Below are 13622 nucleotides of genomic sequence, written 5' to 3' on the forward strand. Positions count from 1 at the left end.
CTTTAATTATATCTAAAACATTCTTACAAGATTTTTTTATTGAACAGAAACACCTTTTACATACAAAACATGACTAATTGTAGAATGGAGTAATTTGTTGGTTGTTGCAAAATAGATCTAAACTGATAGTCTAAAGTTTTTAAAAAGTTTAGTTTTAAAAATTTCTTTAACGACTGAATATGTTATTGAGTTAGACTTTACAGCTTTTTCAGCTTTAATAAATTGTATGAAAAAATCTATTTCAGTGATGTATTTTACATTTTAATTTTCCTCCATTACATAACTTTTTAAATTAAAAACAACTTTTACATAAGCTGTTTACCAATTTGCATGTTGGTAAAACCATTTTAAATCAAAACTATTAAATTTACATCCAAATATTTTTACATAAAAAATTTGGAAATTCACCAACTTCAAAATTACATATCATCACTTAAAAATTAGCTAGAAACATAATCTTTTTTTATCTATCTGCAAATTTATCTGACTTTCTAAATAAATATTTTTTAATGACACTCAAAAAAAAATTTGTGGTTTATTTCTACCTTTGGGTCCACTGCACCTCCCCCCTGTAACAAATCATCCCAAAATCACTAACTACTCTCCCAACCCCTATTACATGATGCAATTTGTGAACACCCCCTAATATTATTGACTTATAATTTTTTGGCTTTAATAATTATTATGCTAATATGATTGACTTTTAAAATTACACTAATATTATTGACTTAAACAAGAATGTTATTCTTTTAACAAGAATGTTACTCTTTTAACAAGAAGGTTATTCTTATGAATATGAAATTGGTTAATCATAGTATTGAAATACCTTGTTAAAGTATTCTATCTACGTCCAACAGTATTGGCAGGCTGAGTACATGGCACTAAGCCTTTTAAAAAAACTTTTTTTTAAGCATTTATTTTTTAGATAAACTTTAAAAGCACCTAATTTTATCACAAAACACCATCTTTTAAACAAGTTGACACATTTTGAGTGCAATTGGTTTGGGAAAAATTGTATTTTTATTAAGTTTAGACAACATTGAAATAGTATCATATTTTCATATTAAATAAGCTTTTTAAGACCGTTTTGCAGCTCTTGAAACGCTTTCAGAAGTAAAATTTAAAGTATAGCAATTAATTAAAATAATTTTTTATTTACATACTTTTAATTTTCATCTCTTTATTTCATTGCCGACAAGAATAGAGAACCATTTTAATTAACTTTAATTAATTAATCAATTCAATAAACTTAATTTCTAATTCAACTTCAAAAATTATTTTTGATATCTCTTGACATTTTTCTTTGAGCAAATTATTGCAAACAGATTTTACTAGATGAACAAAGTCATAAGAAGGAAAGTCATCAGTGCACCAAGTATTATGGAGATTAATCATTCCAAAAAACTTTTTATTTACTTTGTAATTGTTTCAATTGTTTGCATTGTTTGATCATAATGAAAATTAGCATCTAATCATGTTACTGGTAATACCTTATATAAAAACTATTTTTCACTAAACAAAGAACAAATCATTAAACGCAAAACTCTTTTTGCCAATTCATTTAGAGAGATTACTAATTTACCAAAAAAAATATCCTTGATATGTTAACTGTTGTTTAAAAAATTTTATCAATGTATAAAATCAATTTTGAGAAATAGAACATTGTTTAAAAAACAACTACAAAAAATTATTATTTGCTGGTAGATTTACAAGATGGTCTTGGTGGTTTTGCCTATGGTGCCAAAATTTGGCTTGGAATTAAGAAAAACTTTTTAACAATGTTTAGGTCAATAATTTTCACCAAAAGAAAATATTAGGGCACTCTGGAATATTTTCTTAAAATATAGCACTTTTTTGTTCATCAAAACTTTTTTATTTGGAAGGCAAAAAACTTTTTTACAGGTTTAAAAGCCATATTCTATCAATTTAATTGTTTAGATCTAAGAAAAAAGAAAATTTACTATACACAATGTATTAAATTAAAAGACAATGTTCTTTATCTTGAATAATACTGTGGCATATAACAAAAAAAAAAAAAAATGCTAACAGTTTTTCTAAAGCTGTATTTTTACACAGTCTGTCACTAAAGTGGGCCAGGATTCTATCTAAAATAAAATGGCCAAAAGGTTTACAGGAGAACAATAAAAAAGAGCCTTCTACCCAAAAAATGTTAATAATTTTTATTGATTAAATTCCCAAGCATTTAACATCATCTAGCATTTAACATCATCAACATCATCTAACATAGTCAATTAAATAATAAGATATATTAAAAAATTCTTTTGAAACTAAAATGCAAAACAAAGTTTTATATTAAATTTTATTTTTCAATTTTTATGTTTAGCTTTCACAATATAATAAAGTAGATAAAATAATCGGGCACAGAATTAATGTTCCTTTCTTGATAGACAACAATAGCAATTAATTATGTAGTCAATTAGACTGCAAAATACTTTCAAACGCAAAAAAAGTACAAAAAAAGTTAATAAAAATAAAGTTTGGTTGAAATAGTAAAACAATAAAAATATAAAAATCAAATACTAAAAAAAGAAAAAAAATACAATTCTAATGCATTTATAAAATATGAATTTTTTAAAAACAATTACTACTTTTTTAATATTTAATATTATTAACTTGTACTTACTCCTCTATGAGTTGCTGTCATCCCATTAACATCAACAGCATTAGGATTAGCTGATTGTTCTAATAAAAATAATACGCTATCTCTATGCCCATTCATAACAGCTAACATAAGTGGCGTTCTGAACATGTATTAAAAATTTAAATATATAAAAAGAGTAATTAATATAAAAATTTAAAATAAAACTTAAACAAAACACTTAAAATAAAAAATTGTTTGTGCACATGCAAACCTATCTTGGCCATCCAAACAATCTACAACTCCTTCAGCTTCAGCATTTTTGAGAAGTAACTTTAAACATTCAGTATGTCCGTTGTATGCTTAAAAAATATAAACATGTAATGGTATCTTGCACTTAAATTCTAAACAGCTACGAATAAATTATATTGTTACACTGTTTATAAGCATGAAACTACTACTCCCAAAAAAGTTTCTATAAATTTTCTTTACGTTATGAATTATGCTGCATTATTATTATTTAGATATTTTCCACATATAATTTAGTGTAAATCATTAAATTAATTGTAGTGGTACATAAAGTTTTAGTGTTTTTAAAATAATTGTTTATTTTAAAAAAACTACATAACTAGCAACTTTAAAGACTAGAACTGGATTGATAGTTTGTTTAAAGTTTTTATGAGAAATAGTTCATGTTATAGTTGATAAAAAATTAAGTAATTGACTGTTAAGAAACAAATCATAAACAATTCCTGCCTTTAAAAAGAAAACAACAAAAATTGTGAGAAAGCGATCATAAGACAATAATGTCGTGTTTTATGAATGTTTTAAGAAATAAATTGTATAAGTTTTTTTAAAAAAAGAAATTTTGTTTTCCTTCAAAATACGTACAGAAACTTTATTGATAACTTTTTATATAACAATATTGTTTAATTTAAAGATACAGTCAACTCTTGATATCTCGAATACTTGATATCTCAAACTTATTTTACAGTCCCATGGACATAACATACTCGTTTAGGCCTTAATATCTCAAATTTTTTAGCATCTATAACAATATTTTTGGTCCATGAGACAATTTTCTCTCATTATTTCAAACTTTTCAAAAAAAAAAAAATTTTTAATATTTTAATAACATTTAATTTTTTTAAATTCGATTTTTTTAATGAACTGAATTTATGAAAAGTATTCCTTTAAAAGATTAATTTATTGTTTTTGTCAAACATGATAACATGCCTCTCATTAAAAAGGCATTAAAAGACCTGGAGAAAGGGATGTCTAACAAAAAGGTTGACCAAAAGTATGGTGTCCCAAAGAACACAATGTCAACCTGGGTTAAAAATAAAAAAAATATTAACCTCGCTGGATAAAAATGTCACAAAATCCAAACAGAAGAAACTTTGTAGTGGTAATTTCAAAAATGACAAGAAAAAGAAAAAGGCCATATTTATGTGGTTTGTAGCAAAAAGGATTTAACAAGTACCAATTGATGGCACCATACAGAAAGAAAAGGCACTATAATTCGCTGAAGTATTAGAAGAGATTTTAAAGCATCTGATTGTTGATTTCATAATTGGAAAGAAAGGTCAGTTAAGTTTGGCAAATCTTGTTCAATTTAAATATAAACAGATTTAAAGGAACGGCAATTTAAATATAAAACTATTTAAAGGAACGGCATCAGCTTTAAAATTATCTCAAGCGAAAGTGTCGCTGTTATGAATGATATAACTGTTTCATAGAATGAAATTATACTTCCAACATGAATGATTAATTTAAATATTACCACCATTTCTGGAATGATAAAAAGCGATTAAAATTACAATAAAACTCATTAAAACTGAATTTTCTGCCAACATTTTATAATCACAAGTTACAACTGTCAACAAAGGACATTAAATATAGATTTATTATATATGCTCTTTTTACTTTCTGGGGGATAAAGAATTTATGCAAAAAATTTATCAGTTATTAAGTGTTGGAGTTTTGTAAGTATCACAGTTTTGGGACACCTCAATTGTCACTAGATAAGTGAGGCATCCCAAAACCAAGATACCTCACTTGTCTAGGTAATGAGTACACACACAGTTATCACTATTTCAACAATTTACTACAAGATCCATCTGCCACATTTGAACAACTGAGTTAGGATTTTCATTGAAGGAAATTCATAAAAGTCTGACTTATATAGTAAAACTAGTCCACAAATAAACAAACAAATACAGAGCCAAACACTCAGGAAAAAAACAAAAGCTTTTCATTATTTATAGTTAAGGACTGCAATATGGAAGAATATAGCAAAAACATAAAGTATAAGTATTTGTTTGATAGATAGGATAAGGTGTTATACTTTATTATTTATTTGCTGTTGACATATTACATTTAGCAATTTTATGAGGTGAATGATGCAGGATGGTCATAAATAAAGATAAAATATTACCATGTGAACACCTTAAATTAATTTGACAATGTGTTAATGAGTTATAATTCTTTACTAGAACAATAATTAAACAATTTGAATATTATTATTAACTAACCTGCTGCATGCAAAGCTGTCCTTTTAGATTTATGTGAATAAACTAAAACATCAGTCTGACTTTCACTTGCTAACAGTAAATTTACACAGCCTGTGTGACCAGCATATGAGGCCAAATCAAGTGCAGTACAACCATTATCATCATTAGCATTCAGATTTTTATAATGAGGCATAAGAGCAGATAATGCTTGCTCATGACCATAAAATGCTGCAAAATGCAAAGGAGTAGTAAGGGATGTAACTGTATCAGACTTTTTGCCAGCTTTTTCTTTTTCTTCAAAAACATCTAATAACTAAAAACAATTTTATTGCAGACATTAAAAACAATGGAACATTTTTATATGAAATCATATTTGTACATATATTACATTATATACTCAAAACTTTCACACAATACACTATGTATAAAAAAATTAAAGTACACAACATTACAGGTAGCAATACTGGTTTCAAATCGAAATTTATAATTTTATTACTGGTAAAATCAGTATAAATTAAAAAAACAACTTAAAAACCACGATAATTCATCCAATAAGAAACTACACTTATGGATAAAATTTCACTTCTTTTTCTTTATGGATAAACATCTTTACTCCCAACAAGGCTGCAAGCAACCACTATTAGTGTTGGAAGTTACTGGAAGAGAAAAGATCAAGATTGTAGAGCAAGATAGCGATTGACAGACGACTTAAAAGATTATTATATGAATCAGGAAAGCCAGACGAAATTATATGAATCAGGAAAGCAAGACGAAGGAAGCGAATTCCAAAGAACTGATGTTCGAGGGAAAAAACTAGATAAATAAGAGTTTTTGGAGCACTTAAGAACAGTCACAGTAAAAGGATGAGACTTAATTGAATGACGAGTAACATGAGAATGAATTTTAGTAGATGGCACAAGAGACGCTAGCTCTTTAGAGCAGTGCCCATTATAGTATTTGTATTCCATACAAGGCCAGATTTGAGATTTATAGAGATACAGAAAAGAATCCGGAGTAAGAAAGTGTCGAGCTCAATAAAGAGATGCAATCTTAGCGGATGCTGATTTGGCAATAGATTTGATATATGGCTTCCAAGAAAGATCGGAAGTAAGAGTTAATCCTGGAAGATGAAGGGTAGATGACTCATCGAGTACATTACCGTTCATAAATATAGGAAGATCTAAATTATTGCAATAACGATTGGCTGAAAAAATTGGGTTGTATCTGAACTAAAGTTCACCAGTCACTGTGAGCCCCATGCTGTAGCAGAAGTGAGATCATTTTCAAGCTCAAATGGCCCCTACAAGCAATCAGAGAGTGTTGGCTTCTTATCATGACAAGAATAAATAGTAGTATCATCAACAAACAATGCCACCTTAGATGTGAGAATATCTGGAAGATCGTTAATGTAAATTAAAAAGAGTATAGGGCCAAGGATTGAACCTTGAGGAACCCTTGAAGAGTGCTGTCCATTGAGGACAACTTTTGTACTATAATTGGAAAGGAAGGATTCAATAATCTTAAAGATGTTACCAGATACACCATAAGAAGAAAGCTTACGGAGAAGACCAGCATGCCAAACTCAATCAAATGCTTTAGAAATGTCAAGAGCGATAGCCTTAACCTCTCCACCTTTCCAATGCACGATAAAACCTATAGATTATTACTGTTAGCAAATCAGCAGTGGAACGAGAAGATCGAAATCCATATTGATGGTCAGAAAGTAAGTTATTAGATTCAAGATGAGAAATTAAGTGTTTGTTAATTAAACATTCAAAAACCTTGCTTATGATAGGAAGAAGACTAATGGAACGGTAGTTAGACAAAACAGATTGCTCTCCAGAATTTTTGAAGATAAGGATAACAGATGCCGCTTTCCAGCAGGCTGGAAAACAAGACTCTGATAAGCACTTGTTAAGTTTTGAAAATATAGACAACAACTCCGGAGAACACTTCTGCAAGACTATAACAGGTATGTTGTCTAGGCCACAAGCTGTAGAAGAGTCTAAGCAAGAAATCACTTTAGATACAGAAGCTGGAGTGATTTGAATGTCAAGCAATGGATCAACCTGTTTGACAGCTATACCAGGTAGAAAGGAACTAGTGGAATCAAGAGATGATATTGATGAAAAGTTCTTCGCAAACAATTCAGCTTTGTCTTTACGTGGTGACAAAGTCTAAGCCATACAACAGAGGTGGAATTACAGATTTGTCCTTATTATTGATACTCCAGAAGATTCTCTAGAAGTCAACAGAGCATAATTTTTGTGATGAAATACAGATTTCATGACATGAGAATAGCGGGCTTTGGCGTTAGACAAAACCTTTTTACAAGAGTTTCTATCAGTAATAAACAGACGTCTGCTTTCTGGAGAATTGTTTTGCTGATAGATATGGAAGTAATCATTTCAATTGGCAATTGCATCAGCACAATGTGAGGAAAACCATGGAGAAGAGTAAGGCTTGACCTGGAATCGTTGAGAGGGAATAAAAGATTCCATGCCGGCTGAATCTACAAAGTTATGTAAGAAGCACATTTGCCAGCAGGAAGACAAAAGATTTCTATCCAAGGACCACAAAAAAAATCATGGAAAGAGTCCCAGTCAGCTTTAAGGTAGTTGTATGAGGTATGATGATAGGGGGATTCAGATGAAGAAGAAAAAACAGTTTTCTAGAGATCAAACTGTGATCAGAAGCACCTAAGGGTGAATGTGGAGAAACTGACTAGGATCAGAAACAAGACATAAGTCAAGTAGAGAAGGTAAATGATTCGGGTTGTAAGGAAAGCAAGTTGGAAAGTTGACTATTTGAGTTAGGGATTGTGAAAGGCAAAAGCTGTGGGCTTTAACGCCTGCAGAGTCACTGACACTAGAGCCAAGCCATTCTGTGTGATGAGCATTAAAGTCACCAACATTAACAATAACTTCAAAAAGTGTTTTTAAAAATGAATTATAGGCTAAATTAGCATCATTAGAACTAATGTGTTTCCAATGAAGTAAAGATAATTGTTCCTTAATTCTGTAATTATATTTATAAGATAAAGCCTTTGTTATATTTCAAATTTTTATCTTTACTTTACTTTTACTATTTCAGGATATTTTATTTTACTATTCACAAGTTTTATGTGAAAATAAGTTTTTATGTAAGTATCTTTTTTGTCTATTACACCGGCGTATCAGTGTCACTGATATCACCAGCATTTTTCTCAAAAAAGTTTAAAATAAAATAAAGAAATATTTCCAATGTTTTTTGATACTCAATATTATTTTAGTGGCATTCTCAGTAGGAGATAAAGCTAATAGATTCTAAGCCCTGCATTGTGTACATTAATTATTTGTATTAGGAAGGCATTTCAAAATACATTAAAAAATGTGTGCCCGTCTACCCAATACAAAAAACTATTTTTTTTTTAATTTATGTATATTATACAATAGGGTGCAGTGAATTTTAGTTTTTTTTACAATTCATTTAGTCTGGGTGTGTAAAAGTTGTCTATTCATTTCAGAAATACTCTAGAAAATTATTATTTAAGATTTTTTTGAAATTATTATCAAAAAAATAAACTTTTTTCATTTTTTCTGCAATAAACTATAAAATAACAATATTTTTTTAAAAATAATTGTTTTTTTATAAAATATTTGTTATTTTTAAAATTTTTATAAAATTTTGCTTCTTTTGAAACCCAACATGACATACTTTTGAAAAACTTTTTTTTATATAATATTAGGGACCCATTAAAATTTTAAAGGTCTTGAGGCACCTCAAGATAATTTCCTAGAGCATTGATATTTTTCCAGAGTATTTCTGAAATGAATAGACAACTTTTGCACGCCCAGGCTAAATGAATTGTAAAAAAAACTAAAATTCACTGCACCCTATTGTATAAAACTAATTCCATTAGGTCTCTGGTACATACCCTATTCACTTAACTAATTAATTCTATAAAGATTTTTAAAGTTAAAAAAATCAAAAAAGTGAAAAACTTAAAAATGAGAACAATCAAACAGACAGAAGAAAACAGATTTTTTTTTCCCCCAAATCAATGCGATAAGTAGAGTAGAAGGGGGCATATGGGACACTTACGAAACAAATGCTAGTTGCGGTTAAACTAATCATAGTGAACACTGTTTTTTATAAGTTTCCTAAAATTCATTGATATAAGAAAACGGAAAAAATTTCTAAAAAATAAGCTTTGACAACCAAAGTAACGAAACTCTAGATTAGAAAAATTTCTATATTTTGCAAGTAGGTGGGGCAAAGCAGGACAATTAAAAAGCAGCAGTTATTCATTAATTGTAAAGCTTTAAAACTGTTAAAAAATAAATGCATTTTACCATTTAAACAACATGCAAGCACACCTTCAAGCAAAACAAAAAATTAACCTTTTAAGGAAAAATAAAAGAACCAAATAAAACAACAACTCAACAATAAACACATCCACAAATTTAAATAACTCATTAACAATTTCAAAACACTTTAAAAAATCAGTGGATGAATTTGGTGCAGTAATTGCATGATTAAAAGCGAAAGGTGCTTTACTATTTGTTTACTGTCCATGGGTAAAATGCAGAATGCGTAAATGAAGAAATTTTCAACAGGTAAAATGCGGGAATTTCTTAAAAGAAGCAAAATTTTTATAATAAAGAATATATTACATAAATAATATTATATTAGGTTTTATTGTATAAGATTATGGTTTTTAACTATAAATTTAAATATGGTTGAAAATAAATCTTGAAATTATTGCATAAAATAAACGGCACAATTTTTAAAAACATAAATAAGAAGAGTTCTCATGCTTCTTAGAAAACAATTTTAAAAGTAAATAATTTGTGCTGCATGTTTTCATTGCCTGAAAAGATATTTGAGTTTAAATTAGTTTGTAACTACCCTAACAAGATTACCTAAGTTAGATGACATTAAAAGATAATGTACATATAATGTTTACATTTATATGTGCATACATCTTTATTTAATAATATCTTCTTTTTTTTAAATAACAGTACTTATTAAATGCAAAAAATTTATTAAATAAAAAAATTTAAAAGCAATGTTGGAGGCTTACCATCTGAATTGTTCCTTTATGTCCATTTAGTGCTGCATAATGTAGTGCAACAAAACCACGCTTGTCTTGCTTATTCCCATCAGCTCCATTTTTCAAAAGAAGTTCAACAGTTCTAAAAGTTTTATGCTCTTATTATTCAACTTAGTTATTAAGCATAAACATAATATACATACATACATATGTACATACGCACATACGTACATACGTACATACATACATACATACATTCATACATACATGCATACAAATAAAATCGAATTATTATATAGCAAATTGTATGTAAGTACATACATACATGGTATGCAACGAAAGTTTTAAATTTAATGTACATGTTTTTTTTATAATGATAATTAAAAAAAAAACATGTACATTAAATTTAAAACTTTCGAGAAGGGCACTCAAGTCAAGGAGGCAACTTAATTGTGGTTACAACCCTCTCTTGACTCTTAAACTCTGAAACATGAACCTTTATAAACAAGGTTTACTTCCAACAAGGTTGCAAGTAACCACTATTTATGTGGTAATGAATTACTAAAAAACAATAGATAGGGTTAAAAAGAAAATGGTTAACTGAAGACTTAAAAAGTTGTAAGTTGTATGATCAAAAAAACATGAAGACGAGTGAGAGTTTTGAGGTTTTGTTGATGTGCAAACAAACTAACTAGAACAAATAATTTTTATAGCATGGATGGACAGATACAGTAAAGGGATGCAACTTTGTTCAATGACAAGCAAAGCGAGAATGAAGTTTGTTTGATCAAACTAGAGACTAGTATTTACAGAAAAACAGAAAGAGAGTGAGAGAGTGGCTTAAACTTGGGAGATAAAGCAGGTCGAGCTATATTTATAACATTCTTTTGGACTTTGTCTGAGAGTGAGAGGGTTGTTGTTTGTCAATATAAGAATATCAACAATATTACAATAATTGTTTGCAAAGTAACTGAGATAACTAAGCAACTGAGGTAACAGACATCATAATTGAATTATTTTGGAGTTAAAAACCACAAGCCAAGGCATGCCTTAAGCTGTTACAGAAGAAAGATCAGATTAAAAAGCAAACATTTTTTGTCAAGACAAGGGTATAAAGTTGAGTTGTCAGCAAATAGAGCTACTTTAGATGTAAAATTTTCAGGATACAGCTGAGTTAGAGTGGTTAGTAAGATTTGACAAGTTATATACAAAATAATTCTTAAGATTTTATTGCTATTATATTTAACATGATCTCTACATGACAGTTAGTCCAGGACAGGATAAGTTTTCATCTAATAAAACACCAATTTAACATGATCTCTCCAAGATAAGTTTTCATCTAACACCAAGTAATTTGTTTGTGTAAGAGCACTTAATTTTGAAATTAAATTAAAAAAAAATTGAATGAATTTTAATGATAATAGAATAATGAAAACTTAATTTAAAAATAATGCTTAAAGATAGATTGTTAGCACCAAGCCAATTTGATATTTGTTCTAGTTCCTTGTTTGCTACCTAGAATAGAGTACTAATTGTTGCTATGAGCATAAAATAAATGGCACTGTCAGCAATGAGAGTAGACAGTGTTGATGCTTTCTATAGATCATTAACATTAACTAAAAAAAATAGAGGACCAAAGCCTATGGGTCCCATATAATTGTGCATTTGTTAAATAACTATGTTGGGTAAAAATTAATATTATACAAAGTTGTCAGAAGACTGTTATTTAAAGAACTGTTCATATGTATACATATGTGTGTGTCTGTCTACACACACACACACACACACACACACACACACACACACACACACACACACACACACACACACACACACACTGGCTAATATATATATATATATATATATATATATATATATATATATATATATATATATATATATATATATATATATATATATATTAAATTTATAATATTTATTACATATTTAATCTATATTTTATTATATATTAAATATATAATAAAAATGTATAATAAAAATACAAAGTTATTAAATACATAAGTTACTATGTATATATATTAAATACATAGATTATTAAGTTTATTTATTACTTTATTAAATAAAGTAACAAATTAATTATGTTCACAAAAAACCTATTTTATTTGAATTATAAAGAATATTGTATGTATTTTTTATAAATCTTTTCAAACTTTTTCTAGGATTAATTTTATAAACATTTTTAGTAGCGAAAATTTTTAGCGCGAAAACAAATGTTACATAACAACTCAATTTTAAAAGTGTAATAAAAAGTACCAATTAGTTTCTATAAGCATTAATACAAATATTATGTTAAAATTTTTATAAAAAAAATTTAAAAGGGGTCTTAAAAGCTAAAATATTTGTTTGAAATTTATAAAAACCATCAGACAAAAAATAAAATAAATACTAAAATAGTTTAAATGATAAAAATGATAAAAACCAGGCTTCTTAATTCAAAAAATCATAATGCTTCGGCGTCTTTTAAAAAATAAATTAACTTAAAAAAATGACATATTTTATTAACATAGCCATGTGTTCAACTTTAATTTTTGTTGTATAAAAAATAAAAAGTTCAGAAAATAAAGTTTATATACAATACTAAAATTATAAATAATTTTGGAACAACTAAAATGATTAAAAAATAAATGCTGATAAAATATGGGTCGGACAAAATGACCAATAGATGTTATTTTTTACCGGACAAGTGCCTGAAAATGTCCGATGCCCTGCGCTTATTTCGAGCCCTGTGTATGTGTGTATATATATATATATATATACATATATATATATACATACATATATATATATACATATATATATATATATATATATATATATATATATATATATATATATATATATATATATATATATATATATATATATATATATATATATATAACCCTCGGAATTAGGAAAAATGAGGTCAGTAATAACTTGCCTCAATCTTTTAGAGGTTGGCATTAGGTCAGCAAAAAAATTTTTAACACAGGTCTTACCATAAAGTATAGAAATGAGGTTTGCAATTTTTTGCCAACCTCAAGCACTTTTAGGTCAGTTGGCATTCGGCATTGCCGACCCTAATTCTGAGGGTTGTATATATATAAATATATACACACATATAAACATATGTAAAAATACACACACACTATATATGCATTGCATATACATGCGTATATTAACAATAAATGATACCACTAAATGTATACTCATAAGTAGATAAATATTTATTTAAAGGTATTTCTAAGATAATGACTTACAATCCATCTTTATCTTTAGCACAAGCATAATGTAGAGGAGAGCAGCCGCACGTATCTTGCTTGTCAACAACACATCCTTTTGCCAAAAGAAATTTAACACATTTATGGTTTATATATGCTGCAGCATAGTGTAATGGTGTTCTACCAAGCTTGTCAGAAAGGTCGTATTCAGCACCTACATGTTAAGCATAATAATAGTAGCAAATAATTTAATA

The 13622-nt window shown here is 27.9% G+C and overlaps 1 protein-coding gene across 8 annotated transcripts in view; it reads right to left on the minus strand.

Moving 5' to 3' along the window:
• Positions 1–13622, minus strand: part of LOC101235774 (serine/threonine-protein phosphatase 6 regulatory ankyrin repeat subunit A) — an 82335-nt gene that overhangs the window by 15191 nt on the left and 53522 nt on the right. For all 8 annotated transcript variants that reach the window (XM_065810294.1, XM_065810295.1, XM_065810293.1 and 5 more), the window contains 5 exons: positions 13408–13582; positions 10178–10289; positions 5134–5425; positions 2874–2961; positions 2645–2762 (listed from right to left, as the gene is read on the minus strand). In XM_065810294.1, coding sequence (XP_065666366.1) covers positions 2645–2762; positions 2874–2961; positions 5134–5425; positions 10178–10289; positions 13408–13582 — 785 coding nt within the window. The remainder of the gene's footprint in view (positions 1–2644; positions 2763–2873; positions 2962–5133; positions 5426–10177; positions 10290–13407; positions 13583–13622) is intronic.

The sequence above is a fragment of the Hydra vulgaris genome, chromosome 11 (assembly GCF_038396675.1).
Source record: "Hydra vulgaris chromosome 11, alternate assembly HydraT2T_AEP".
Taxonomy (NCBI): domain Eukaryota; kingdom Metazoa; phylum Cnidaria; class Hydrozoa; order Anthoathecata; family Hydridae; genus Hydra; species Hydra vulgaris.